Raw genomic sequence first — 27,996 nt, forward strand, 5'->3', positions numbered from 1 at the left:
TACTTAAAAAAAAACATTTTCCATCCATATTTATATGTCCCGTGTTTTGTGATACAAAAACAACATTTTGCTCTGTACTTTTTAACTCAAATGTGTGTTCTTATCTAATATATTACTTTTACTTTACAGTCATGAGTCTAAACTTGTTGAAGTCCTGAACACATTCAGATCAAATCTGAGGAAGAAGTTTGAGTGTTTGTATGAGGTAACATCAAATAAGAGAAACCCAACACTACTGAATGAGATCTACACAGAGCTCTACATCACAGAGAGTGAAAGTGGAGAGATCAGTAATGAACATGAAGTGAGACAGATTGAGACACAATCCAGAAGAACAACAACAGAGGAGACACCAATCAAATGTAATGACATCTTTAAACCTTTACCTGAACAAGACAAACACATCAGAAGTGTGCTGACAAAGGGAGTCGCTGGCATTGGAAAAACAGTCTCTGTACAGAAGTTCATTCTGGACTGGGCTGAAGAGAAAGAGAATCAGGACGTCCACCTCATATTTCCACTTCCTTTCAGAGAGATCAATTTGATGAAGAACAAAACACTCAGTCTTTTAGATCTTCTTCATCTTTTCTTCCCACAAACAAAAGAAATGGAAATCTTCAGTGATGAATATAAAGTGTTGTTCATCTTTGATGGTTTGGATGAGTGTCGTCTGTCTCTGGATTTTCACAGCAGTGTGAGGTTGTGTGATGTAAGTGAAACAACCTAAGTGGACGTGATGCTGACAAACCTCATCAAGGGGAATCTGTTTCCCTCTGCTCTCATCTGGATCACCTCCAGACCAGCAGCAGCTGATCTCATCCCCTCTGAGTGTGTTGATCGAGTCACAGAGGTACGAGGCTTCACTGATCCACAGAAGGAGGAATACTTCAGGAAGAGAATCAGTGATGAGAGTCTGTCTGATCAAATCATCTCACACCTGAAGTCATCCAGGAGTCTCTACATCATGTGTCACATCCCAGTCTTCTGCTGGATTTCAGTCACTGTTCTAGAGAGAATGTTGAGTGAAGCAAAGAGAAGAGAGATCCCCAAGACTCTCACTCAAATGTACACACACTTCCTGATCATTCAGACAAACATCAAACATCAGAAGGACTATGAGAAGAAAGATGAAGACATGATCTTCAAACTGGGGAAACTGGCTTTTGAGCAGCTTGTGAAAGGCAATCTGATCTTCTATGATGAAGACCTGAGAGAGTGTGACATTGATGTAGCAGAAGCATCAGTGTACTCAGGATTGTGTACTCAGATCTTCAGAGAGGAGTTTGGTTTGTATCAGGGGAAAGTTTACTGCTTTGTTCATCTCAGCATCCAGGAACATCTAGCAGCTCTTTATGCTCACATCTCCATCACAAAGAAATACAGAAATGTTTTTAATCCTAAACCAGGTCGGTTTTCTAACATTTTGGCCAAATTTAAACATAAATCATCAAAACAGGATTCATTACCTGAGTTACATCATCGAGCTGTAGATGAATCTTTAGAGAGTAAGAATGGACATCTGGATCTTTTCCTGCGTTTTCTTCTGGGTCTTTCACTGGAGTCCAATCAGATTCTCTTACAGGATCTACTGACACAGATGAGAAGATGCTCCTACAAGAAAGAGAAAACTGTTGAGTACATTAAACAGAAGATGAATGAGAATCTGTCTACAGAGAAATCCATCAATCTGATTCACTGTCTGAATGAACTGGGTGATGATTCACTGCTGCAGGAGATTCAACGTTATGTGAAATCTTCATCAGTAGGAAAGACCAAACTCTCCTCTTCACAGTGGGCAGCTTTAGTTTTTGTGTTGTTGATGTCTGAGCAGCATTTGGATGAACTTAATCTAAAACCATTTATTGGAGATAAAAATACAGCAGATGAAGTTCTTGTGAAACTGCAGCCTGTAATAAAAGAAACCAAAACACTTCGGTAAGTAAAACTAACAACAATCACATGACTGTTTACATATTAAAGCAACACTATGTAGTTTTCCATGTTAGATTTGCTTACGGCCCCCACATGAGGTTGAAAAGCGCAACAGTGCAATTGTGTTGCTTTAATACAATTAATTTCATTATTTTATGATTTTATTTTGAACTCTTACTTTGGAAGAATCTTTTCTAACAAAAGTCATTTTCTTAATGTTGTACATAAATTAGCAGTCAATCTCAAAAAAGTTCCCAACATTCTGCCAATATAAAATGTGTCCAGTTTTCTTGACATTCTAAGAACGTTTCTGTTTTGTCTGAACGTTAGATGAATGTTACATTCTACCATTTTCAAACGTTATGACAATTTCATGTTTTAATTTTCACACAATGTTTAAAACAACAACTTATCTACCAACTGCTACATAATTACATTAACTTTACATTACCATAACAAATGTGTTTTATATACACAAAGTTAACACAACCAGGGAAAAACTAGCAAACAATAAGTCAAGAGTCCAACTAAAACAAACACTAATCAACATCATGGTGACTTTAAATGAAACAAATCATCAACATCTAAACATAATAAGTGAATTGTGTTTACTAAAGCAATATTTTTACAGAACATTCAGAAATAATGTTTAATGGGGTGGTTTCCCAGATAGGGATTAGCTTAAACCAGGACTAGGCCTTAGTTTAATTATGAAATATAAATTGTTTTAATTAACACACCTTACTAAAAACATTACTTGTGTGCATTTTAAGGCAAAACAAATGGCATTGATGTATTTTAAAATATGTCAGCGCAAGTTGTTTTCAGTTTGAACAGCTATTACATTTACTTTAGTCTAGGACTAGTCTAATCCCTGTCTGGGAAACCACCCATATAAATTTTTAAATAATAAAATGCAATGTTTCTCTATCATATGGCTGGACGGTATGGCCACAATTTTTATCATGATAAACTTCTTAATTTCGGTCGGTACGGTATAAATCCGATGATGGTATGCATATTAAAAAAGCCTCAGGAAAAACTGCCAAGAATGCCTTCAATGGATGTCTGAACCAAAAACAAACCTCTGAAAAAAATTATTTGCCAATGAAACCTTCTCCTATAAAACTATATCATATTTAAAATAAAAAAGGAATAAATATATTAATGTTCACCTTTAATTCGTGTTTAGCCTTCATACAAAAAAGTGATATCACTGTACAGTAAAACAGACTTTCAGGCTCAGCTTAATAATATTATAAGTGCACCCTGAATGTCGTTCAGTAGTATATGCTGTAATGCAGACGTCTCAAACTCAAACAGGCTTGGGGACATTTCTAAGATCGACATCTTATAGGAGGGACGAAGAGCTATTTAACATTAAAAAGCACAATTATTCATTTTACATTTATAAACTATTAAGCATTTTTTCACAGTATTGACTCTCATAAATGGTAAATGGACTGCATTTATATAGCGCTTTTAAAAGACCTATGGCCATCCAAAGCACTTTACATATTGCCTCACATTCACCCATTCACTCACACATTCATACACAGACGGCGGTGTCAGCCATGCAGCGCCAGCCAGCTCGTCGGGAGCAGCTGGGGTTAGGTGTCTTGCTCAAGGACACCTCCACACTTGGTCCGGTGGAGCCGGGGATTGAACCACCAACCTTCCGGTTTGTAGACAACCTACATGAACCACTAGGCAACTGCCGTTAGTTCCATCTGTGTTAGTTTATAGTTTTGATCAATTTGCTATTATAGTAATATGTGGAGAAAATATAAGTCAACGTGACCCTAAAATTATTGTAGTATTTAATGTTACATAAAGTAAGAAAAATAAAAATTACTGATCTACTTGTAATTGCTTAGCAAGCTAGATAGTGAAAAATTATACATTTATTTCATAATCTAATCTAATATTTTTTATACAAAGATGACGGTGTTGACATGTTATGGTTGTCACAGTAGCAGTGTCCAAAAATATGAAGAAGTTTAAGAGAAAATATCAAACATACAGGAGCTTGAGTGATCTTGAAGCATGCAGTAGAGCTGAAGGTTTGAAAATGGGGTCCTCAGTAATGCAGTTGACCCTGTAGTTGTCTGATTTTATTGCTTTTTATAAATATCTGACCCTGGTGACAAATATGTGGGACACATTTTAAGCAATCACAAAATAATAGTAAATATTGTTCAAACCTCACTGTTTGTAGTTTTTAATACATATTACAATGTACTCTTTCATGCGGTAAATATATTATTCAATTCAATTATTACTTTTGGCTTTTTTAATCAAGTTGAAATGATTATCTCTTAACTCTTAACTGATTTTGTATGGGCCAGTATATAATCATTAAATTAATAAAAAATAAAAATAAACCTATATGTGCAAAGGACCCCCTGATTATAACATTGATTCTTTTTCTTCATGAAAATAATATTAATTTCCAACAGAATTAGCACTTTTCTTAGTGGGACATGTTTTTGCCAACGTTTCAAGAATCAATGATTTGATACTAGACATTTAATTATATTATACATTTAACTCATAACTAGATGACACAGCAGCATACATACTTGTATCTTTTCTCCTCATCTTTATTCTTTTCTAACCTTGGCACCTTATGGTTTAATCCTATTTTTTCTCACCAGTAATTTAGTTTGTGTGCATTGAAAGCTGTGACTTGACACTAACTATAACTCCACACCTCCTTCTCGTACTTCTGAGTGACTGACAGCTCTTCTCTGAACAAACACTACAAAGTCCTGAATAGATTAATTGATCGCATGGTGGTGTCAATGATATGATTTGGTGCGAGGTACAGATGAGCGAATTTAAATCCGCATTCCATTTGCTTGTCGTCCCGGAGATTGCGGCTCATAGTTGCTTAAAGGACAGGTTGGGTATTTTACACTTAAAGGCCTGTTTTCAGGTTGTTTATGTTGAAATAGAACGGTTTTGACTGAAATTTGGACATATGATGCTGGCCCGAGAATTTTGGGGTGTTTATTGTATTACCCCCACCTCTACAATGGCTGCATAGGTGCACTGGAACAATCCTTCCTAAAATGCATAAAACGTTCGTTTACAAAGACGTGAAACTCAGCGAGTGGTCAGGGGTGTTCACTGATATGCTCACATAAAAATCGCTGCAAAAGATGCTTTCCAACAGCTGTTTTATCGTAGTTTTTGTCCAACTCCATTGACTATTAGATGTGCTGTGAGGTACGGTATTACTCCGCACCGGGAATCTTGTTTCTATTCTTGCAATTGGCAAAGGTGGATTATCGCCACCACCCGGGCTGGAGTGTCTATTATTCAAGCTCTCAGCGGAAGAATGTACGGGTTTGAGGCGTTTGAAAAAATAGGTCCACAAGTTTGCAACGAATGCTAAAACAGCTGTTGGAAAGCATCTTTTGCAGCGATTTTTGTGTGAGCATTAGGCCTGGCAAACTCCACTCCTTTTAAGGATCCGGGTTATTGTGAGTCACTCACTAAAGTGATCTGGGTTGTGTGAGTCACTTGAATCACTTGAGTCAGTATTGCTAAATCGCCAAGGAAACTCAGTACGGACCCACTTGTGACCGGCTGATCCGCGCGACTCGAGATTCTCAGAGCCGGAGGCGTTGCGGACTCACAGACCATGGGACTCGCTCTACGGATCTACTAACCGGATCTTAGTGGATCTATAGAGCGACTGAAGTCTCCTCAAAAGCAAATCCACAACAAAAGCCTTTCACTTCTGAGATAACATGCTTATAGGTTTTAGGTTTGGTGTGTGTATGGTCGACCATTAAAAAATAGGCCTAATAATAGCATAATGATATAGAAAAAACTGTGTCCTGCTTATGCAGCCCCAGAGGCGAAGAGACGGTTCGCGCTGATCAGCCGGTTACGAGTTGAAAGATTCTCGAGTCAGAGCAGATCTCTCGAGTTTGCAATTTTTCCGGCTCTGAGTGAGAATCTCGGGTCAGTTCTCGCGCAAATCAGCCGGTTAGTGGATCTGTAGGGCGAGCGAAGTCTCATCAATAATGTTGAAAGAGGTTTGTGTGTGTGTGTGGCGCTGTTTATGGTTTTACAATGAATTGTAGTAGGACTCAACTGATCCGGGTAAATGACACTAGAGACTCGCGACTCATGAGTTAATTTAAAGATCCGGGTTAAAGATCCGAGTGAGTCGCGACTCAAACAGGTCTAGTGAGCATATCAGTGAACACCCCTGACCACTCGGTGAGTTTCACGTCTTTGTAAACGAAAGTTTAATGCATTTTAGAAAGGATTGTTCCTGTGCACCTATACAGCCCTTGTAGAGGTGGGGGGTAATACAATAAACACCCGAAAGTTTTCCGGGCCAGCATCATATGTCCAAATTTCAGTCAAAACCGTTCTATTTCATCATAAACAATATGAAAACAGGCCTTTAAGTGTAAAATACCGAACTTGTCCTTTAACTACAAGACACCACACGTTTAAAAGGGAAGTAGCCCCTTGACCCGTGTTTAACATGCGTTTTTACATGTGACATGTGAACGGCCACAGAACGCCGTAATGAATCGAAATATTGGAAATGTGTTTAGAAACCACATCACTGTTATCGAAAAATATTATACTGCGAGATATATTGATATTGAATTATTGTCCAGTCCTACTCTATCATTTACATAACAAGCAAATAAGTCTATAAAGCAGTTGTTTTAAACATTGTGTGAACATTAAAACATGACATTGACATAACGTTTGAAAATGGTAGAATCTAACATTCATCTAACATTCAGACAACCCAGAAACATTCTTAGAACATCAAGAAAACTGAACACTGTTTGTGTTGGCAAAATGTTTTTGGGAACTTTCAGGGAACGTTCTTGGGACTTTTCTGTTAGCTGAGAGTCAGACAACATCTTGTCCAATATGAACACAAACACTTGAGGAAATAAGATCAAGTATTCAGTGTGAGTCATGAACTCAATACAGATTTATGAAGAAATGTTCATGTGGTTTAGGACATCCAACACTAATAGTCAGCTGTGTGATGGATTTATTTGACATTTAAACACACAGTGTCTCAGTTACAGAGGGATTGAAAGATGAACATTACATGAAGAGATGGAGGTTACAGATTTGTGTTTGTAGTTTTGTATAATTCACATAAACTCTCTGTTCTCTACAGGTTGTGGAGGTGTAATATCACAGATGAAGGTTATGTTGCTCTGACTTCAGCTCTGAGATCAAACCCATCACACCTGAGATATCTGGATCTGTCTGATAATAAACTCACAGATTCAGGAGTGAAGCTGATCTCTGATGTACTGAAGAATCCTGACTGTAAACTGAAGATACTGTGGTAAGATTGTCATCTGATGTTCAGACAGAAATCAGATATAGATTATAGTGAGACTATATAGAGATCATAACATCTGTAATGGATTTATAGACTCTCAACATTGAAAGTGGATCATAAAAGTTAATCTTGGGGTGTTTTCAGACCTGTAGATCGATTGCTTTGTTTTGAAACCGGGGGTTAAATGGCTACAATGTTGGTTCAGTTCGCATACACAAGGCAATATTTCCAAATGAATCAGACTTTGTTAATACAAGTCATGTGTGTGTAAACTTTCCTTTAATTGCTCAGAGTGCATCTGTTTATTTTCTGTGATTCTGCTTAAATTTTCTGTCAGTATTAGAGCCCGAAGCTATTTGTTTTGAGAATAATGGCTGGCTGATGAAGTTATTGGCTGGCTAGCCGGCTCAGCCAAAACCCAAATGACTGCTGCAGCTGCCAAACTTTTCATAGCTGCAAATGACTGAAGCTGCCACTACATGTCTACAGATGTATATGTTATATTGATTAACTAGATCTCCATCTTTCCAGGTAATGAGAAAATGAGACTGTAATATAAACACACACTGTTATCAGTATTATTTTGGACAAAGTTTTGCACATTTGACTTCAATGTACACTGAAGCATGCGTCGTGAATTAGCAATGTGGAAACGATGGTTTGTTCCTGCAGTTATATCACGTTCAGTGCTATAAATCTCTTCGTTCCAGAATATTTGGTTCATAACATCAATCTTTGATTCAGGTTTGTGCAACCGTGCCCTGAAGATTTAACAAAAGTCTGGGTAGGTCTAAGTTAAAAAAAAAAAGTAAGTAGGAATTATGAAAGTATGTGAGAAGTGAGATCAAAATTACCTTGCTTGCTTCTTTCCGCCATTTAGATCAGTGCGAGAAAAAAATGCATCACTTCTTCAGTAGCAATTTTAATTGGTCGTCATCCCTGTGAGTCTCTGGCCGTTTCTCAATCCGGAGACTGCAGCCTTCGGAGGTCGCATTTTTACGCTGCATACGTCATCAAGACTGTCTTATTTCAAAATATTAACAATTATAAAGTTCATTCTTAGTTAATTGTAAATTGTTGTAATATGTGTATGGCTTGCGAATGTAATGCTCAGTTAACTTAAATAAACCAGACTTGATGACGTATGCAGCCTGCATATGCGACCTCCACACGCTGCAACCTTTGGATTGAGAAACGGCCTCTGTGCACAAGACTGTGCTGTTATGAAACCAGTCGGAAAATAGATCTCGTGTATTGGTTTATATATTTTGTGTGTGTATGTCTCTATGTGATAGAATTATTATTTGATGCAAATAATTCTAGCCGGCTCAGCCAAACTTCATCAGCTCAATTTGGCTTAGGAAATTATTGGCTGGCGGCAGCTGAACTTCTAAAAGGTGGAAATGGCGGCGCCTGGCGGCGGCTTCGGGGTCACTTCACTACCAAAGACGTCACTTCTGCCATGCCCGCCACCATATTTGTGTCTGTCTTGGCAGTGAACACATATCTAAAGTACTATTCGGACGGGATTAGTTTTACATAGGGAGGTGGGGTAAAGCAAGTTTTTATCAGAGCTTCTCTGTGATTTTAGTCCAGTCCGAATGCTCTATGTCAGTAATCATTACGGACAATGTCAGTAAAGATTACGGCGTCTTTTACCTTCTGTAAAAAGGTCCGGAGAAATTACCTCAGGTAATACTAATCCAGTGCGAATAGACCAGCTGTAAATATCCACGTAAATCGCGTCATTTCCTTTCAATTTGCGGGTTTCTTTTAAATATAGAAGCGCTTAAAGAAGCATTTACTTGCGTTCTAGACGGGAAACAAGTCAGTGGCAGGTCAGTTTCTGAATAAAACACGACACAAACTTTAAAAAAAAAAGTCAAATTCACTTCTCAGATTCGCGGAACTGTTTACGAAACTGACGTTCTCCCCAAACTGAAATTAATCACAGTGTTTCGCGTTTTCCTTGTCTGTTTCATGTTGTTTGCACATCTGATATCAAGAGGCAAGGTAACGTGCACGTGAAGACGAGAGGTGACGCGCTGCGCAAAGGAGTTACCCCTCCCACTTCTGAATGTTTTACTGAGATTTCTAATCCCGTCCGAATTGACCATTAATATTACCGACGTCCTGTGGTAAAATTACATTACGCCATCTACCCCTGTAAAACTAATCCCGTCCGAATAGGGCTTAATACACTAAATGGTCACATTTATAAGTGTAATTGAGGACTTACCAGAGACAAAATACTGATTTTACAATCTGTAGTTAAATGTCGAGTGCCAGTCAGTCCATACAGTTGTTCGCTATGGCAGAAGAGCACAAAATCAACAAAATGTTGAATTTTTGTGATTCTGCATTATTTGTCATATTCTGTATTAAATATTTCCAGAAATTAAAAATGTCTGATAAAAATAAATAAAATATAATATCTGTCATTATAAATAGAGTAGACAACTTGGTGAATATTTTTGGCTTTAATTTACTAACGTGAATAATCAATCCCTCTCATAGCACGCTGTATCCTGTTACCATAACAGCCCTGCACCCCACAGTTAACAGTGAATCACATCTTCTGAGTACACATAAACCATTATCTCTACTAGATTTCTGAAGTTTAATGGTAAGATATAATGCATTGTTTTCATTAGGATACACACATGAAAAGTCCTCGTGAAACCTGCTTGGCACACCTGCTGTCTCATATGCAAGGATCTGGTGAAGCAATATCAAAATGTATTACAATGTATTGTTTTTGTCATGATTTCGGTTTTATTGGCTGCTTTGTCTTTGTTTCACTTGTGTTGAGTTTTTGTTCTGACAGCTCCACACGTGCGCGCCTTCCACCTGGTGATCTCATTATCTCTGACTCTTCTCACCGGCGTCCCACACCTGATCCTTGTTATTGCCCAATCTGGTTTGATTTAAATTCCCCTCGGTTCCTTTGTTCTTTGCAAGTTCGTCTTTGTATGTACCTGCCTCTAGCTTGTCTAGTTCCAGTCCTGTCGTGTCTCAGTTTCCTGTTATATATTTTGATTATTTTCCGTGCTCTCTGCTGCCTTTGCCCCGTCAGATTTCCCTGCCCTGCTGTCTGTCTCTCCAGATTGGTGTGACTTCTGTCAGGTCATTACGAACTCTCAGTCAGTGGATTCTCCAAGCGACATTTTACACCTTGCGCTGTCCAGCCGCAGTGCGCACTAGCTCGTAATTCTGCTGAAGACGCTGACAGCCGCAGTGCGCTCTAGCGCGTAATTCTGCTCTTCGCTCTGACTGCCGCAGTGCGCTGTCCAGTGCGCTTACTGCTGAAGACACTGACCGTTTCTCTCTCTCTCTGTGTCCCGCCAGGAATCTCTCTGTTTGCCCGACAGGATTACATCTCTGTGTGTACTGTTCTGTGGATGTCCTACAGCCCGGCTGTGTTTCCCACATTGTGACCATCCAGAGGAGATCGCTGTAGTCCGCATCGCTAGTGTTTATCTCTTCATCTATCCATCACACACACGGACACTGAGAGTTATCTATTATACATATTACTGATTCACCAAGTGTTTTCCCTATTTACATTTCTACCTGATGACATTGAGTGTTCTCTTTTATACATTTTGAATTAAAAACCTCTGCGCTGGGATTCCTGTGTTGTGTGATTCCTAACAGGATGAACTTGCCAGTATGGATCCCGCGGAGGTTGAGGACTTTTCTGCCCGTATGTCGGACCTTTCCTCTAGTTTGGACCTGCTCAGTCTGGATGCCACCCAACCCAGTCAGTCGTCGCAGACAGAGCTGCAGTCCTCGCCGACGGAGCCTCATGTTACAGCCCCACCTCCATATGATGGTAATCCCTCCTCTTGCTGGGCATTTCTGTCACAATATTCCTTGGTTTTTGCCCTCCAGCCCCGCCGCTATTCCTCTGAGCGCACCCGGGTGGCGTTTGTGATTACCCTTCTGGTTGGCAAGGCGCGTGAGTGGGCTACGGCCGTGTGGGATGCTCGCGATCCTTGCTGTCGGTCGTTTGGTGATTTTCGCAAGGAGATGGAGAGGCTCTTTGACCGTTCAGTGCGCGGGGACGCCGCTGCGGCTCGGCTGGCTCTTCTGGTTCAGGGAGGTCTTACAGTCACCGATTACGCCATTAAGTTTAAGACCTTAGCGGCTGCCTGCCACTGGAATGAAGCGGCTCTTCGAGCGCAGTTTGCGAAGGGGTTGTCTGATGATCTCCATGATGATGTCGCTGTTCACGATCTTCCCCCCACGCTGGATGCCATTATTGATCTGGCTCTCCGGATCGAAGCCCGGAGAATGCTCCGCAACCAGCGACGATCTCTTCGCCAGCGAACTTCTATAGACGAGGCCACCGCTTCCCCCTCTTCTTCTTCACTCCCTGTCAGGTCGGAGCCCATGCAGCTGGGGCGCATGCGCCTGTCACAGAGAGAGAGAGATAGACGCCTACAGAATTCTCTGTGTTTGTATTGCGGGAAGCCCGGACATCTTGCGAAGACTTGCCCGTTAAAGGGCCGTCGCCCTTCTATGAGCCCAGGAGTTCTGGTGGGCGCCACTACTTCTAAACTCTCCCCTTTCTCCAGTACCCAACTCCCCGTCATGTTGTCCTTCGCTGGGCGTGATTATCCGTCCACTGCCCTTCTCGACTCTGGAGCGGAGGGCAACTTTATAGATGAAGCTCTGGTTCGCGCCTGGGGTGTTCCGGTTGTCCCTCTCCAATCCCCTTTGGATGTCTGGTCCCTTAAGGGGCAGCAGATGGCACGTATTACACATTGCACCTCTCCTGTGAGTCTTTCTGTGTCTGGTAATCATCGTGAAGAGATTGTGTTGCACCTCCTTCATGCCTCTCTCTCTCCAATTATTTTGGGGCATGCATGGTTGGCGCAGCACAATCCTCACGTTGATTGGCAACGTAATGTTATTTTGTCTTGGTCTCAATCTTGTCATGAGTCTTGTCTTGGATCTGCCTTTTCTGGTTCTGTTCTCTCTCATCCTCAGGTTCCGGCGGCCGATTTGACCGGGGTCCCGGCGGAGTATGCGGATAACGCTCAGGTGTTTAGTAAAGTCCGGGCCACCTCCCTTCCTCCCCACCGGCCATACGATTGTGCTATTGATCTCCTCCCCGGCACTTCTCCGCCTAAGGGCAGTGCCGGTCTTTCCTATACGCAAAGTACGCAATTTGCATAGGGCCCCGCACCACTAGAGGGCCCCCTTGATCTCAGAATTATTTAAAACCATTATATCAAAGAAAAATTATTATTATGTTTAATGAAAACAAGACGCTATAATTTAAATAATTTGCAAACTTCCGAATTTGTGCGGGTTTTTAAAAATACTTAATGATTTCTTAAATCACTGATATGTACTCGGACAACATGCAGGCAGTTTCTCAATCCGAAGGCTGCAGCCTTCAGAGGTCACATATGTAGGCGGCATATGCGTCATAAAAACGTATTTTAGAATATTAACAATTTTAATGTTGAATATTATTCTTAGTTAATGGTTAATTGTTATATTATGCTTATGACTTGCAAATGAAATGCTTATTTAACTTAAATAAATCAGGCTTGATGACGTATGCAGCGCGCATATGCGACATGATCCGGAGGTTGCAGCCTTCAAATTTAGAAACGGCCGCGTGCATGACGCAGAAGAGTGATTTGGTAACGATGAGCATATTATATGCCCACCATTGATTTAAAACAAAGACAAAGCTATCCGTCTGGAGCAGAATAAAGGGGAAAAACGTGAAGCAAGGGAACAAGATAAAGGATTTGCGCGAGCAGATTAAGTCAATGTAAAGACACGCGTCCTAGCATGGGGCGATTCAAATGACGCGAATTGGGTGACGAAATTGCCGCGAAAACACGCGCTTTTTCCTTTGAACTTCAAGAACGCGCTCTCGTGCAGGATAATTTGACGAGAGAGAGAGAGAGAGAGCGAGAGCGAGAGAGAGAGAGAGGTAAGAATGGTGCCCACGTCGAGAAAACTTAATAGAAGACTTGAAATTTGTAAAGGATTAAAGTATATGTCACTCGTTTAATTACAGTATGTTAACTGGATAACACTGGATATAACTCATTGTATAGATAATAAAATAATGTATTTTGATTACACAAATCAAACCTAACTATATGATTGTAGCTGCTGACCAGCATAGGGAATCTCTATGGCTAATTTATAAGACATGTTGCTGATACAGTACTGTGTGTTGTACCTTATCTTGTTAATTGAGTCTTTTTGGGCATCTTATGCCTAGAATTATTCAAGGAGCTTGATTCTTTTAACTTCCTTTAAAGTTTGATCAGTTGTGCATAATGACATGTGCAACAAATGGATATAGGGTGTCAAACTCATAGATTTGCAATATTTAAAATCAGACACTATTTTTAAAATATTTGGTGTCAACCTCTGTGACAGCTTTAAAGGGACACTTCACCCATTTGCATTTAGCTTTGTATAGTTAGAACTCCAGTCATGTTTCTGAATGGTCTTGCATCATTTCCTCAGTTGCCGCTGAGACAGGAGAAATACAGACTTCAGTGTTGCACTTCCTTCTTTCAATGACGTAAAAATCATCATTTTGCATCATTGAAAGAAGGAAGTGCAATGTCTTTGTTGAGGGAATGAGACTACAAACACCCCTTTTCTCTGTAAAATAGGCACCAAATTCTAAATCTATGTTACATTTTGACTACAAATATAACACTTTCAATAAAGATTAATGTTTCTACGGGTGAAATGCTCTTTTAAAGCTGAAACTTATCAAATCCTATCAGAGGTCCAGAATGTCATTGAAACACACCAGTGGCTTTGCTGTCATCAGTATTAAACATGTTACCCCTCGAAGTACCCCTCCCCACAGAGCCCCCCCCCCACCACATAACAAATCCCAATTTAACCCCTGTGTATTAACAGTATGTATTTATATGTAATTTAATTTGATTCATTACATTTATTTAGATCAGGTAAATTTTTTAGTGCTTCTCACAACACATTTTAAATTAAAACAACTTATCAGCAAATACATGTTTCATGTTATAATCAGCAAGTTTATCAGTCAGGGTTTCAAAGTAATGTGCATATGGGAATATTATACAGCTATAAGATAATACACTATGTGGTTAGTTAACAACTAACTAACAGCAACATTGACTGGGTTTTACCCAGATAGCACAGGTACGTCTGTGAGATGTCTGGTAAAGATCTGGAGATCTGGAATACATCTGGTGTGTAAAAACATCTTATAAAGGAAAAGAGCTGCTTTACATACATTCTAAATCAAAAACGTCTTGCAGACATCTTCAATATGTCTATATGACATCTTTTAGGAGACGTCTCACAGACGTATTGCAGATGAGAAAACAATTTAAATAAGACATCTTGCAGATGTAAACGCAGACATCAAATAGACGTCTCCGAGATGTATGTGTGCTATGCTATCAGGGTCTGAATGCACTGACAGAGGGCCCCTCACAAAGCTTTGCTTAGGGCCTCCCAGCATCTAGGACCGGCACTGCCTAAGGGTAGACTTTATTCTTTATCGGGTCCTGAGAGAGAGGCTATGGACCAGTATATTAATGATGCCCTGCATGCCGGTCTCATCCGTCCCTCCACCTCGCCCGCAGGGGCGGGGTTTTTCTTTGTTGAAAAGAAAGACGGCTCCCTGCACCCTTGTATTGACTATAGGGGTTTGAATGACATTACTGTTAAGAATAGGTACCCCCTTCCTTTAATGTCTACTGCCTTCGAGCTTCTGCAGGGTGCACAGGTCTTTACTAAGCTAGATTTACGCAATGCCTATCATCTTGTGCGAATAAGAGAGGGAGATGAGTGGAAGACAGCATTTAACACCCCTACTGGACACTTTGAGTACTGCGTTTTGCCGTTCGGGCTTTGTAACGCTCCCTCTGTCTTCCAAACTCTGGTCAATGATGTGCTGAGAGACATGATTAACAAGTTTGTCTTTGTGTACATAGATGATATTCTCATCTTTTCTCCCTCCATGCAGGAACACACTCAGCATGTCCGCCGAGTCTTACGCCGGTTGTTAGAGAATAAGCTTTATGTCAAGGCGGAGAAGTGCGAGTTCCATCGTAAGTCAGTTTCGTTCTTGGGTTTTGTTGTTGCCGCAGGTGAGATACGTCCCGACCCAGCCAAGATCAAAGCGGTTGCCGAATGGCCAGTCCCCGAGTCCCGCAAGGATTTATTAAGGTTTCTGGGTTTCGCCAATTTTTACAGGCGATTTATCAGGAATTACGGTCAGGTTGCTCAGCCTCTTACTGCTCTCACCTCCACCAAGGAGAAGTTTGTCTGGAATTCTAGTGCTCAGGAGGCCTTTGATAACTTAAAGTCCCGGTTTATCTCTGCTCCTGTTCTCTCTTTTCCAGATCCTGCTGCTCAGTTTATTGTGGAGGTGGATGCTTCGGATGTCGGGGTAGGCGCCGTTTTGTCTCAGCGGTCGGCTAAGGATGGCAAGGTGCATCCCTGCGCCTTTTTCTCCCATCGGTTAAACCCAGCAGAGCGAAATTATGACATAGGGAATCAGGAGCTGCTGGCGGTCAGACTGGCTTTGGGTGAGTGGCGTCACTGGTTAGAGGGGACCTCGGAGCCCTTCCTGGTCTGGACGGATCATAAGAATCTGGAATACATCCGTTCAGCCAGGAGGTTATCTTCTCGTCAGGCTCGTTGGGCACTCTTCTTTGACAGATTTAACTTCACCCTCTCGTACCGGCCCGGTTCTAAGAATACGAAGCCCGATGCCCTCTCTCGTTTGTTCGAAAGCCCCGATTCCGCTGGGGATGAAACCATCCTCCCGGAGGGGCGGGTGGTGGGTGCCCTGCACTGGGGAATAGAACAAAGGGTGAAGCGGGCCGGCCGGGAGGGGGAAGTGCCAGATGGGTGCCCAGCGGGTCGATTGTGGGTTCCGGATTCTCTTCGCTCCGAGGTCATCCGGTGGGGTCACGAGTCCAAGTTTGTCTGCCATCCGGGGGTTCGGAGAACGCTGGCTACCGTAAGTCAGCGTTTCTGGTGGCCCTCTATGGGTCCCGATGTCAGACAGTTTGTGTTAGCCTGTCAGGTTTGTGCCCGTAATAAGGCCTCTCATCAAGCCCCTATTGGTCTGCTTAACCCTTTACCTGTCCCCTCTCGCCCGTGGTCACATATCGCCATTGATTTTGTGACCAATTTATTTAGTTCTAAGGGAAACACTGTAGTTTTGACCATTGTTGACCGCTTCTCCAAGGCGGCTCATTTTGTCCCTTTGCCCAAGCTTCCCACTGCCAAGGAAACAGCCCAGGTAATGATCGAACACGTCTTTCGCCTACATGGTCTGCCCACAGACGTAGTTTCAGATAGGGGTCCTCAGTTTATTTCTCGTTTCTGGCAGGAATTCTGTAGACAAATTGGCTCCACAGCCAGCTTGTCTTCGGGGTATCACCCGCAGACCAACGGGCAATGTGAACGGGCTAACCAAGATTTAGGTAGAGCTCTCCGCTGTCTGACATCACTATATCCGAGCTCCTGGTGCCAACAGCTACCCTGGGTCGAATACGCCCATAATTCTCTCCCCGTGTCGTCCCCGAATATGTCCCCATTTGAGGCGTCCATGGGGTTTCAGCCTCCTTTGTTCCCGTCCCAAGAACCTGATGCGGTGGTTCCGTCTGTGCTGGCCTTCGTCCATCGTTGCAAACGCACCTGGAGGAAGGCTAGATTTACATTACGTCAGGTTTCCAGACGAACCAAAGCCGCGGCCGACCGACACCGTAGACCTGCGCCCCGTTTTATCTGTGGGCAGAAAGTATGGCTTTCGTCCAAGGATTTACCTCTCTGTGAGCCCTCTCGCAAGCTGGCTCCGCGATTCCTTGGGCCATACAGCATAGTGAAGGTCATTAATCCGGTGACGGTTCGGCTCAGATTGCCTCCAGCACTCGGTCGGGTTCACCCGGTTTTCCATGTTTCCAAGCTTAAACCGGTTCATTTTTCCCACCTTAACCCTGTTCCCTCTGCCCCCGCCCCTCCCACCCCTCAGCTTGTAGATGGTGCTCCCGTTTTTACAGTCAAGTCCCTACTAGATGTGCGTCGCCGGGGTTGGGGATTTCAATATCTCGTTGACTGGGAGGGCTATGGTCCGGAAGAGAGGTGTTGGGTACCGGCCCGGGACATCCTGGACCCTGGGCTGATCGAGGATCTCCTCCGGCGACGAGGTGAGCCTCCTCATGGATCGCCCGGTGGGGGTCGTGGGGGGGAACCCTGTCATGATTTTGGTTTTATTGGCTGCTTTGTCTTTGTTTCACTTGTGTTGTGTTTTTGTTTTGACAGCTCCACACGTGCGCGCCTTCCACCTGGTGATCTCATTATCTCTGACTCTTCTCACCGGCGTCCCACACCTGATCCTTGTTATTGCCCAATCCGGTTTGATTTAAATTCCCCTCGGTTCCTTTGTTCTTTGGAAGTTCGTCTTTGTATGTACCTGCCTCTAGCTTGTCTAGTTCCAGTCCTGTCGTGTCTCAGTTTCCTGTTATATATTTTGATTATTCTCCGTGCTCTCTGCTGCCTTTGCCCCGTCAGATTTCCCTGCCCTGCTGTCTGTCTCTCCAGATTGGTGTGACTTCTGTCAGGTCATTACGAACTCTCAGTCAGTGGATTCTCCAAGCGACATTTTACACCTTGCGCTGACCAGCCGCAGTGCCCACTAGCGCGTAATTCTGCTGAAGACGCTGACAGCCGCAGTGCGCTCTAGCGCGTAATTCTGCTCTTCGCTCTGACTGCCGCAGTGCGCTGTCCAGCGCGCTTACTGCTGAAGACACTGACCGTTTCTCTCTCTCTCTGTGTCCCGCCAGGAATCTCTCTGTTTGCCCGACAGGATTACATCTCTGTGTGTACTGTTCTGTGGATGTCCTACAGCCCGGCTGTGTTTCCCACATTGTGACCATCCAGAGGAGATCGCTGTAGTCCGCATCGCTAGTGTTTATCTCTTCATCTATCCATCACACACACGGACACTGAGAGTTATCTATTATACATATTACTGATTCACCAAGTGTTTTCCCTATTTACATTTCTACCTGATGACATTGAGTGTTCTCTTTTATACATTTTGAATTAAAAACCTCTGCGCTGGGATTCCTGTGTTGTGTGATTCCTAACAGTTTTGTAGTCCTTAAAATAAGCAGTGGCGCATTAAGACCTTGTGGTGCCCTCGACCCACCTCACAAATGATCATGCAGGAATCCACTTAATAATTTATACGATTTTGTAAGAATTAGCAATTAGTACATTTCACAAGAAAAAAAAACAACTCTTTAATCTGACATATAACAAAATCTGTAGTTAATGTGCAACTACTCAGTGGTGTAATGCTACATTGCTTGTACTGAACAACACAAACAAAACAATTGCAGTGATATTATGCACAAATTCTCAAACAATTTACAATTGCAATTTTCTGGATTTTGACCAAGCAAACTGGCATATGATGTCTTCAAAATCTATGTCTTTAACCAGTTCAGATTCAATGACAAGCAGGGAAAGTGCAGAAAGACGTTTCTGTGTCATTGTTGTCCTAAGTTCATTTTTCACTCACTTTAGAGTAAATAAAGACCTCTCTCCTTCACAGTTAGATCTGAGAAAGTTAAATACAGTATAAGTGCAACAAAAACATTAGGAAATGTTGTCTTTAGTCCATTCTGATCAACAATTTGCAGCAGCTCTGCAGGTGAGGTCTTGTCTTTGCTAAAATGTCTGAACTGAATCAGTTCATCGGTCAAAGTTTTATCTGGTCCACTGGATAAGTGATGACAGTTTATCAGCTCTTATGCACAATTCACTTTCTGTACAGTCCTTGCAAAAGAGAACACCAAAAAGATCATAGACCTCTTTGTAAGCATCAATACGTTTGGCCAGGCATGATTTTAGTCTGTCCAAAATGACATAATATGCCTCGACCTTAAATCTCTGACTTACATCAGTAAATAATACTTCATCTTCATCAGATGACTCATCCGCAAACCGCTTTCTCTTTTGTTTGTGGCAAACATCATATTGATAAATCTGAGTAACACAGAGAGCACGAGCAGATTCATCTACCTCAACAAACTGCTCTCATAGTGCCAACATAAAAGTGTAATGACTGCAATAGATCAACAGCAGTGGATAAGTCCATGTTGTCTTTTTGCAGATGAACACTTGTTGCCTTAAATCTGCTTAGCACCCGGTTCCACAGTGTAGTCATTATCGTCGTTTCCAGATTATTTATCATACCAGCGAGTGCAGCCGCATCACGTCTTGTGTCTGCTTTTAATTGCAATCTGCAGGAATTTTTTCAAGTGCTTTTCTTATTGCATTGTAGTTGACAATTTGATAAGTCCAACCCCAAGTCTCGCACCATTTTTAGTACACACTCAGCAAGGCTTGCACCTGTGTGGCTATGGATTGGCTCAAATCTAAGGAATCTTTTTAACTTCTCTTCCCTCCGGATTAACAAATCTAAAAATAAATGTCAACTGATCAACATGGGAGAGGTCTGGTTTTGGCCTCGATATTTGTTTTGCTCTGTTTATTAAAGCAAGCATGTTACGTCAGTGATCTGCACTCTTTTAATGGTCAGATATCCTCTCAGGATGTTTCCAGTCACAGAAGCCTGTAATAAATGTATGATTTTGTGAGGAGAAAAGTTTGCATGATTAGCAATAAACCAATCCAGTTGACGGGGAGTACAGTAGCCATTCCTTAGGAACAATTTAGTTGTTTTGGGGACAAGACTGTAATAATTCATTTATAAGAGAACGTGCTCTTCCCTCATTCCACAATCTCGTACAGATGTTGGATATTTGGCAGCACACACAATCCCCTTAAGCTGAGCCCTCTTAGCTCCGCCCCGTCTTTATTCTGCGTTTTAGCACCTTCTTTAATCCATGTTCTCACAGTGTGCGTGAACTTCAGAAGAGAACAAGGTGTGTGTATTTAATGCTAATTTCTATGATATCTGCATATGTGCACTTCCTTACTATAAATGCAGTTTACACAATGTGACGCTGGAGCAATACAATGCAGTTTTCTTTCCACTGTAAAGTCTTCGCTCTGTTCACCTCAGTTTAAAAAAACACAAAGTGATTTACGTTCCCTGTTTTATGTTATGATTCTAACGCAAAGTCAGCCCTATAATCCCGTATAAGCTAATTAACATAAACTAGAAATGCGATCGGTTACACACTCCAATGTTTTGTAACATAATATGCCAAGGAAGGATTTTTAAGCAGTTGAGAATCGAGTTGATTGTGATAAAACTGAAATGCTACAAAGGCTAAACTAGTCCAGTTATTAAAGCTTCTCACCTTGCATCAGCTTTAAGAAATCAATCTGTCGTAATCTGTTATAGTTGTTGTAGTTTGTTAGAGAGATGGAGACGTTTATCTACAGTTATCCTTCATTTAATTTTAGAGTCCTGCTGATTAATAAACAGTCTGAAGAATCATTTACGTTAAGAGTATAGCTGTTTTCTCGAGTTCACGTTAATGATCTGTTGTTATTTTTGCTTTTGTCACGCCTTCTGGGTGATCGGTTGTGTGGGTGTTGTGTATTGTTTGTGTTACCTCTGTGGTGAAGGATCCTCACGTGCGCACTGGCTCCTCTCTCTATTTCTCTGATTTTTATCCAGCTGTGTCTTGTTCCCTCTTGTCTATTTATACCTTTCTGTTTTGTTTTCCGTCACGCGCTCGTTGTTAGATCTCTGTCTCGCCGCCCGTCCAAGTGTTTCTGCCACGCATAGGTTAACATCTCCTTTCTGCTCTCGCCATAGGTTCAGCCTGCCTGTGTTGGATTACGGTCTCTGTATTCGGGATCCTTATCCTGTGTTCGGGTTTCTGCTATATGGTTCCCGATTGTGTTTGTCTCCTACTTTTTGGACTGGATGCTTTGCCTTCAAGCGTACGCCAGTCATTTACTGTGACTCTGTGTCTGCGAGGAGGATTATTGTGTGGCTCGGTGTGTTTCACGGACGGCTGAGACAACTGTGACTTTCATAGTGGATTATATTTCCCTGTCTACATCCAAGTGTTTCTTCTACTCTATTAAAACTATACTTGCATTGAGACTCTGACTCTGGGTATTTCCTAACAGTACGAGCGCGTCAACATGGAGTCTGCGAGTAGTGAAGGAATGGATGTTTTGCAGTCCACGTTGAATCAACAGGGCGCTGTTATCGACCAACACTCTTCACTTTTAGCTGCTGCTTCACGGGACTTTCTAGCTCTCTCCAACCGGCTCTCTGAGCTAAGCGATCGTCTGCAGCTTATGCAACCCGGCGGAGAGCCTCCGCTTCCTGTACCCAGCGATGTTTCACCGAGCACCGACCGAGAACCACACACTGCCACACCACCCACCTATGACGGCGATCCCAACACCTGCCGGGCCTTCTTACAGCAGTGTTCCTTGGTCTTCGCTCTCCAGCCACGGAGATTTGCTTCTTCTATGTCACAAGTAGCATTTGTCCTCACGCTGCTCACCGGGAGAGCGAGAGACTGGGGAATGGCTGTATGGGAGGTCAAGGCCCCGTGCACGACTTCGTTTGAGGCTCTCAAAGTAGAGATGATGAGACTTTTCGACCGTTCTCTCCAAGGTGACATGGCAGCCGCTGAACTAGTTCGATTACTACAATGAGGATCGTCTGTTACTGACTACGCCATCACTTTCAAAACGTTAGCAGCTACCTGTGGATGGAATGATGCCTCTCTTCGAGTCCAGTTTCTTGAGGGTCTCGATCATAACATCCAAGATGAAGTCGCTGCACGGGATCCCCCTGCGTCATTGGAAGCCGCGATCGACCTGGCGTTGAGAATTGAGACCCGCCATCGTCAGCGTAATCTCCGCCGGTCGTTTCGTCAGGCTATTTCTTCACCTGAGGTCCTTTTACCCGTGTCTGCACCTGAGCCAGAGGAACCTATGCAGCTAGGCAGGCTGCGCCTCACCAACAGCGAGAGACAGCGTCGTCTGACGAATGGACTATGTTTATACTGTGGTAAAGCGGGGCATCTGGCCGCATCATGTCCGGTAAAAGGAAGCGCCCGCCGGTAGATTCGGGAGTATCGGTGGGCGTTTTCTCCTCTAATTCTCCCTCTAGCCGCACAGTTCTTCCTGTTATGTTAAAATTTAATCAGTCTGATTTCCGTTCACAGGCATTATTGGATTCCGGTGCGGAGGCAAGTTTTCTAGATGCTGGTTTGGCTGAATCTTTTGGTATCCCTGCTATCCCTTTAGATTCTCCTTTATCCGCTTGGACATTAAAAGGGCAGCATATGGCAGTGATCTCTCATCGCACACCCCCTGTGAGTCTTTATGTTTCTGGCAATCATTGTGAGGTAATCAAATTCTTTTTACTTCATGCATCCCAATCGCCCATTATTTTAGGGCATGATTGGTTGGTAAAACACAATCCTCACGTTGATTGGCAGAATGGTATAGTCTTGTTTTGGAGTTCTTCTTGTCATGTGTCATGTCTCGGTCCTGCTCCTTTGTCTTCTGTTTGTTCTACGTTTCAGATCCCTGCTGCTGATCTCTCGGGGGTTCCGGCGGAGTATTCTGATCTGTCCCAGGTGTTCAGTAAAGCTCGGGCTACCTCTTTACCTCCTCACCGGTCGTATGATTGTGAGATCAAACTCCTCTCAGGTACTTTTCCGCCTAAGGGTCGTATTTTTTCCCTTACCTGTCCAGAAAGAGAGGCTATGGACAAATACATAAATGATGCGCTTAGTGCCGGGCTCATCCGCCGCTCCTCGTCTCCAGCAGGTGCTGGATTTTTCTTTGTGAAAAAGAAAGACGGGTCTCTTCGTCCATGCATTGATTACAGAGGGTTGAATGACATTACTGTTAAGAATAAATACCCCTTGCCTTTAATGTCTTCAGCTTTCGAGTTATTACAGGGAGCTTGTGTATTTACCAAGTTAGATCTCCGCAACGCTTATCACTTGGTATGTATTAAGGAGGGCGATGAGTGGAAGACAGCCTTTAACACCCCTACTGGTCACTGGGAATATTGCGTTTTACCATTCGGTCTTTGTAACGCCCCAGCTGTCTTCCAAACCATGGTCAATGAAGTGCTGGGAGACATGATTAACAGATTTGTCTTTGTGTATCTCGATGACATTCTCATCTTTTCTCCCTCCATGCAGATTCACACCCAGCATGTTCGCCAGGTTTTACAACGGCTTTTAGAGAATCAGCTTTATGTTAAGGCGGAGAAGTGCGAGTTCCACAAGGAGTCGGTTTCGTTTCTGGGTTTTGTCATTGCCGAGGGAGAGATTCGTTCCGATCCCGCCAAAGTCAAAGCGGTCGCCGAATGGCCAGTGCCCGACACCCGTAAAGAGCTTCAGCGATTTCTGGGATTTGCCAATTTTTACCGGCGTTTCATCAGAAATTTTGGTCAGATCGCTAAACCTCTTTCCGCTCTCACTTCCCCTAAGATCTGTTTCCGTTGGAATAGCGAGGCTCAGGAAGCCTTTGATGCTTTAAAGACCAGTTTTATTTCTGCTCCGGTCCTCGCTATTCCTGATCCGGCTAACCAATTTATTGTGGAAGTGGATGCTTCTGATGTCGGCATAGGCGCCGTTTTGTCTCAGCGATCTGTTGTTGACGGTAAGGTGCACCCGTGCGCTTTTTTCTCTCACCGGTTGAACCCAGCAGAACGAAATTACGACATAGGTAATCGGGAGCTGTTGGCGGTTAGACTTGCTTTAGGTGAGTGGCGTCACTGGTTGGAGGGAGCCTCGGAGCCCTTTCTGGTCTGGACGGATCACAAAAATTTAGAGTACATCCGTTCGGCCAGAAGGTTAACATCTAGACAGGCTCGTTGGGCTCTTTTCTTTGACCGTTTTAACTTCACCCTCTCGTACCGGCCTGGCTCCAAGAATGTTAAACCTGATGCTCTCTCCCGTCTGTTCGATGGTTCTGAGGTTGAGCGGACCGAAACCATTCTCCCAGAGGGGAGAGTGGTCGGTGCCCTCATTTGGGGAATCGAGCAGCGGGTGAGAGAGGCCGGCCGAGGGGGGGAAGTTCCGGAGGGGTGCCCAACGGGTCGTCTATGGGTTCCTGAGCTGTTACGTTCCGATGTCATCCGGTGGGGTCATGAGTCTAGGTTTGTCGGCCATCCGGGTATTCGGAGAACACTGGCTGCCATCTGCCAGCGTTTTTGGTGGTCGTCGATGACTACGGACGTCAGACAGTTTGTATTAGCCTGTTCAGTCTGCGCCTGTAATAAGGCGGCTAATCAACCCCCTCATGGTCGACTTAAGCCCTTACCAATTCCCTCCCGCCCCTGGTCTCATATAGCCCTTGATTTTGTCACTGGCTTACCGGCTTCTGAAGGTAACACTGTCGTTCTGACTGTGGTGGATCGCTTCTCTAAAGCGGTTCATTTTATTCCCTTACCTAAACTCCCTTCTGCCAAGGAGATGGCTCAGATTCTGATCAAACACGTTTTTCGGTTGCATGGTCTTCCGACTGACGTGGTCTCAGATAGGGGTCCTCAGTTCATCTCTCGTTTTTGGCAGGAGTTCTGCAGACAGATAGGCGCCACTGCCAGTTTGTCTTCAGGCTACCACCCACAGACCAACGGACAATGTGAACGGGCTAATCAGGATCTCGGTCGAACGCTCCGCTGTCTGTCGTCACGTTATCCGAATTCATGGTGCCAACAGCTTCCCTGGGTCGAGTATTCACATAATTCCCTCCCCATCGCATCTACTAATTTATCCCCTTTTGAATTATCGATTGGGTTTCAACCTCCCCTTTTTCCATCACAAGAACCCGATGCAGCGGTTCCGTCTGCTCTAGCTTTCGTCCGCAGGTGCAGACGCACTTGGAAGCGAGCTAGAACTCTTTTATTATAGAACGCCAGACGAACCAAGGCTGCGGCTGATCGATACCGGCGACCCGCCCCTCGTTATGTGTGCGATCAGAAGGTATGGCTTTCCACCAAGGATTTGTCTCTCCGGGAGCCCTCTCGCAAGCTGGCTCCCCGTTTCATTGGGCCATACAGTATTGTTAAGGTCGTTAGTCCGGTAACGGGTAAGCTTAAGTTACCACCTATTCTTGGTCGGGTGCACCCTGTTTTTCATGTATCCAGGGTTAAACCAGTTTTTTTTTCCCACCTTAATCCCTCTGCATCTGCCCCTAAACCCCCCGCTCCCCGTCTAGTGGATGGTGCTCCTGCCTATACGGTTAGGAGATTGTTAGATGTGCGTCGCAGGGGCAGAGGTCATCAGTATTTAGTGGACTGGGAGGGCTATGGTCCGGAGGAGAGGTGTTGGGTTCCGGCTCGAGGGATATTGGACCCTGGTCTGATTGAGGATCTTCGTCGGCGACAAGGTGAGCCTCCTCCGGGACCGTCCGGTGCCGGTCCTGGGGGGGGGGGTCCTGTCACGCCTTCTGGGTGATCGGTTGTGTGGGTGTTGTGTATTGTTTGTGTTACCTCTGTGGTGAAGGATCCTCACGTGCGCACTGGCTCCTCCCTCTATTTCTCTGATTTGTATCCAGCTGTGTCTTGTTCCCTCTTGTCTATTTATACCTTTCTGTTTTGTTTTCCGTCACGCGCTCGTTGTTAGATCTCTGTCTCGCCGCCCGTCCAAGTGTTTCTGCCACGCATAGGTTAACATCTCCTTTCTGCTCTCGCCATAGGTTCAGCCTGCCTGTGTTGGATTACGGTCTCTGTATTCGGGATCCTTATCCTGTGTTCGGGTTTCTGCTATATGGTTCCCGATTGTGTTTGTCTCCTACTTTTTGGACTGGATGCTTTGCCTTCAAGCGTACGCCAGTCATTTACTGTGACTCTGTGTCTGCGAGGAGGATTATTGTGTGGCTCGGTGTGTTTCACGGACGGCTGAGACAACTGTGACTTTCATAGTGGATTATATTTCCCTGTCTACATCCAAGTGTTTCTTCTACTCTATTAAAATTATACTTGCATTGAGACTCTGACTCTGGGTATTTCCTAACAGCTTTAGTGTAGCTGCTGGTGTGTGAAACTTGTTCTTTACCTTATAAATAATGCTAATAATGATAATACAAGCTTTGGTCAAGCATTTTTGACCCAGTCTTATTTGAGGCATAAGGTAACTGTAGAAAAGATGCATTGTTGTTGTTCGCCATTTTTAAATGTTACAATGTTATTGGTGTGTGTAACAGCTCAAGTATACAGTATGTCACTGAGACGGTCCCTGAAAATCAGACTAAAGCTTCAAATCTTATTGAGAGATAAAAGCATCACAGTTTAATTTCAAGCATTCATTTCACTATGATTTCAATCGCTGACATGACATTACTCAGTCAACATTAAAGATATCAAGTTCATATTTTCACAAAATGTTCTTTACATTATATAGGATGATTTTATGTGGAAAACATTAAATCACAAAGAAATACTTCAGCTGGGTTATCACAGGCATGGTCACAATTATCTTAAATCTGTTTAATAATGTTGCATTTTCTCTGATTATTTGATTAATTTACTGTATTTTTCAATTACATTTACATTGCGCAATAAATTATCTTAGTTGCAGACATTGTAAGTATATATAAATACTGTTAATTGTGGTCAAAACAATAGCAAAAGAAATAGTTCTGTATTATTAAATTGCAGACAAAGATTTTGGATTGTATGTTTGGTGAGAAATGGGTATGGTGGGGGCCCAACCTCATATTCTTTCATAGGGCCCAAAATTGCTAGCGGCACCCCTGCCGCCAACAGCACAACATATCCCAGGCAAATTGTAATCTTGTTGTGAACCTCTTGGGAGTGTTTTATTGATCTTCATCTGGTAGTTGTGGCTGCTGTGATCATAGACTAAAGCAGTCCGCCCCTGCCGTATTCACATTATGACTAAACAAACTGAACCAAGGAGAAAAAGCAGCAGGTTCTGAAACATAGACTCAGGTCTGAAAACACCCTAAGATGTCCTCAGACAAGTTTTGATCAAAATTCACACAAAACATTTATAAAAAGTTTTGGTCCACTTTAAATGTTGAATGATGAATTTTAATTTAATCTCAGTAATGTATTTGATAACTGAAGCTGATTTTATTCAACGTTCATCACAACACTTTAACTCTTACTGAAAGTCACAAACATAAAACATTAAAATTGAATTATGAACAAAAGTAAAAAACAAAAATCATTCAGAAATAAAAACATAAGAGAAAATTTTGTGATGTCTTATGAGAGAAATCTGATTTCATTACTGTATAAAAAATAAATCACACAGTTAATATAAACATAAACTGATGAAGTTAATTTCCTTGTAAATCTCACTGATGTGTTTCAGTAAAACACAAACACACATAAATGAAACTAAAATGAAAATGTCCATAAACACTAAATGATGACAGAAGAGAAACAAATTCAACTCACTGTAGATTTGATCTGTGTGTGAACAAACTGTGTGTCTCTGTTCTCTACAGGTTGTGGAAGTGTAATATCACAGATGAAGGTTGTGTTGCTCTGACTTCATCTCTGGGATCAAACCCATCACACCTGAGAGAATTGGATCTGACTAATAATAAACTTGGAAATGTAAGTGTAAAGCTGATCTGTGATGTACTGAAGAATCCTGACTGTAAACTGGAGATACTGAAGTAAGATCATCTCTCTGATAGTCACACATGTACTGAGGTTTAGTTAAACTGTATAAAAACACACTAAAATGTAAAGTATCTGGGCCCGCTTCCCCGATAAC

At 42.9% G+C, this 27,996-nt stretch overlaps 2 protein-coding genes across 2 annotated transcripts in view; both read left to right on the forward strand.

Moving 5' to 3' along the window:
- LOC129437196 (protein NLRC3) overlaps window positions 1–27,996 on the forward strand; it is a 104,905-nt gene that overhangs the window by 70,273 nt on the left and 6,636 nt on the right. The window lies entirely within an intron of this gene.
- LOC141361383 (protein NLRC3-like) lies at window positions 156–27,924 on the forward strand. Its single transcript, XM_073862481.1, has 3 exons — window positions 156–1,935; window positions 7,106–7,279; window positions 27,722–27,924. The coding sequence occupies exons 1-3, from the start codon at window positions 737–739 to the stop codon at window positions 27,897–27,899; spliced, it is 1,551 nt and encodes a 516-aa protein (XP_073718582.1). The 5' UTR covers window positions 156–736; the 3' UTR covers window positions 27,900–27,924.

Source organism: Misgurnus anguillicaudatus, chromosome 24 (genome assembly GCF_027580225.2).
Source record: "Misgurnus anguillicaudatus chromosome 24, ASM2758022v2, whole genome shotgun sequence".
Taxonomy (NCBI): Eukaryota; Metazoa; Chordata; class Actinopteri; order Cypriniformes; family Cobitidae; genus Misgurnus; species Misgurnus anguillicaudatus.

Excerpts from the sequence above, each read along its gene's own strand:
- LOC141361383 (XM_073862481.1), top strand. The coding sequence starts at position 737 with ATGCTGACAAACCTCATCAAGGGGAATCTGTTTCCCTCTGCTCTCATC. Across the intron at positions 1,936-7,105 it reads AAAGAAACCAAAACACTTCG|GTTGTGGAGGTGTAATATCA; the intron begins GTAAGTAAAACT and ends TGTTCTCTACAG. Across the intron at positions 7,280-27,721 it reads TGTAAACTGAAGATACTGTG|GTTGTGGAAGTGTAATATCA; the intron begins GTAAGATTGTCA and ends TGTTCTCTACAG.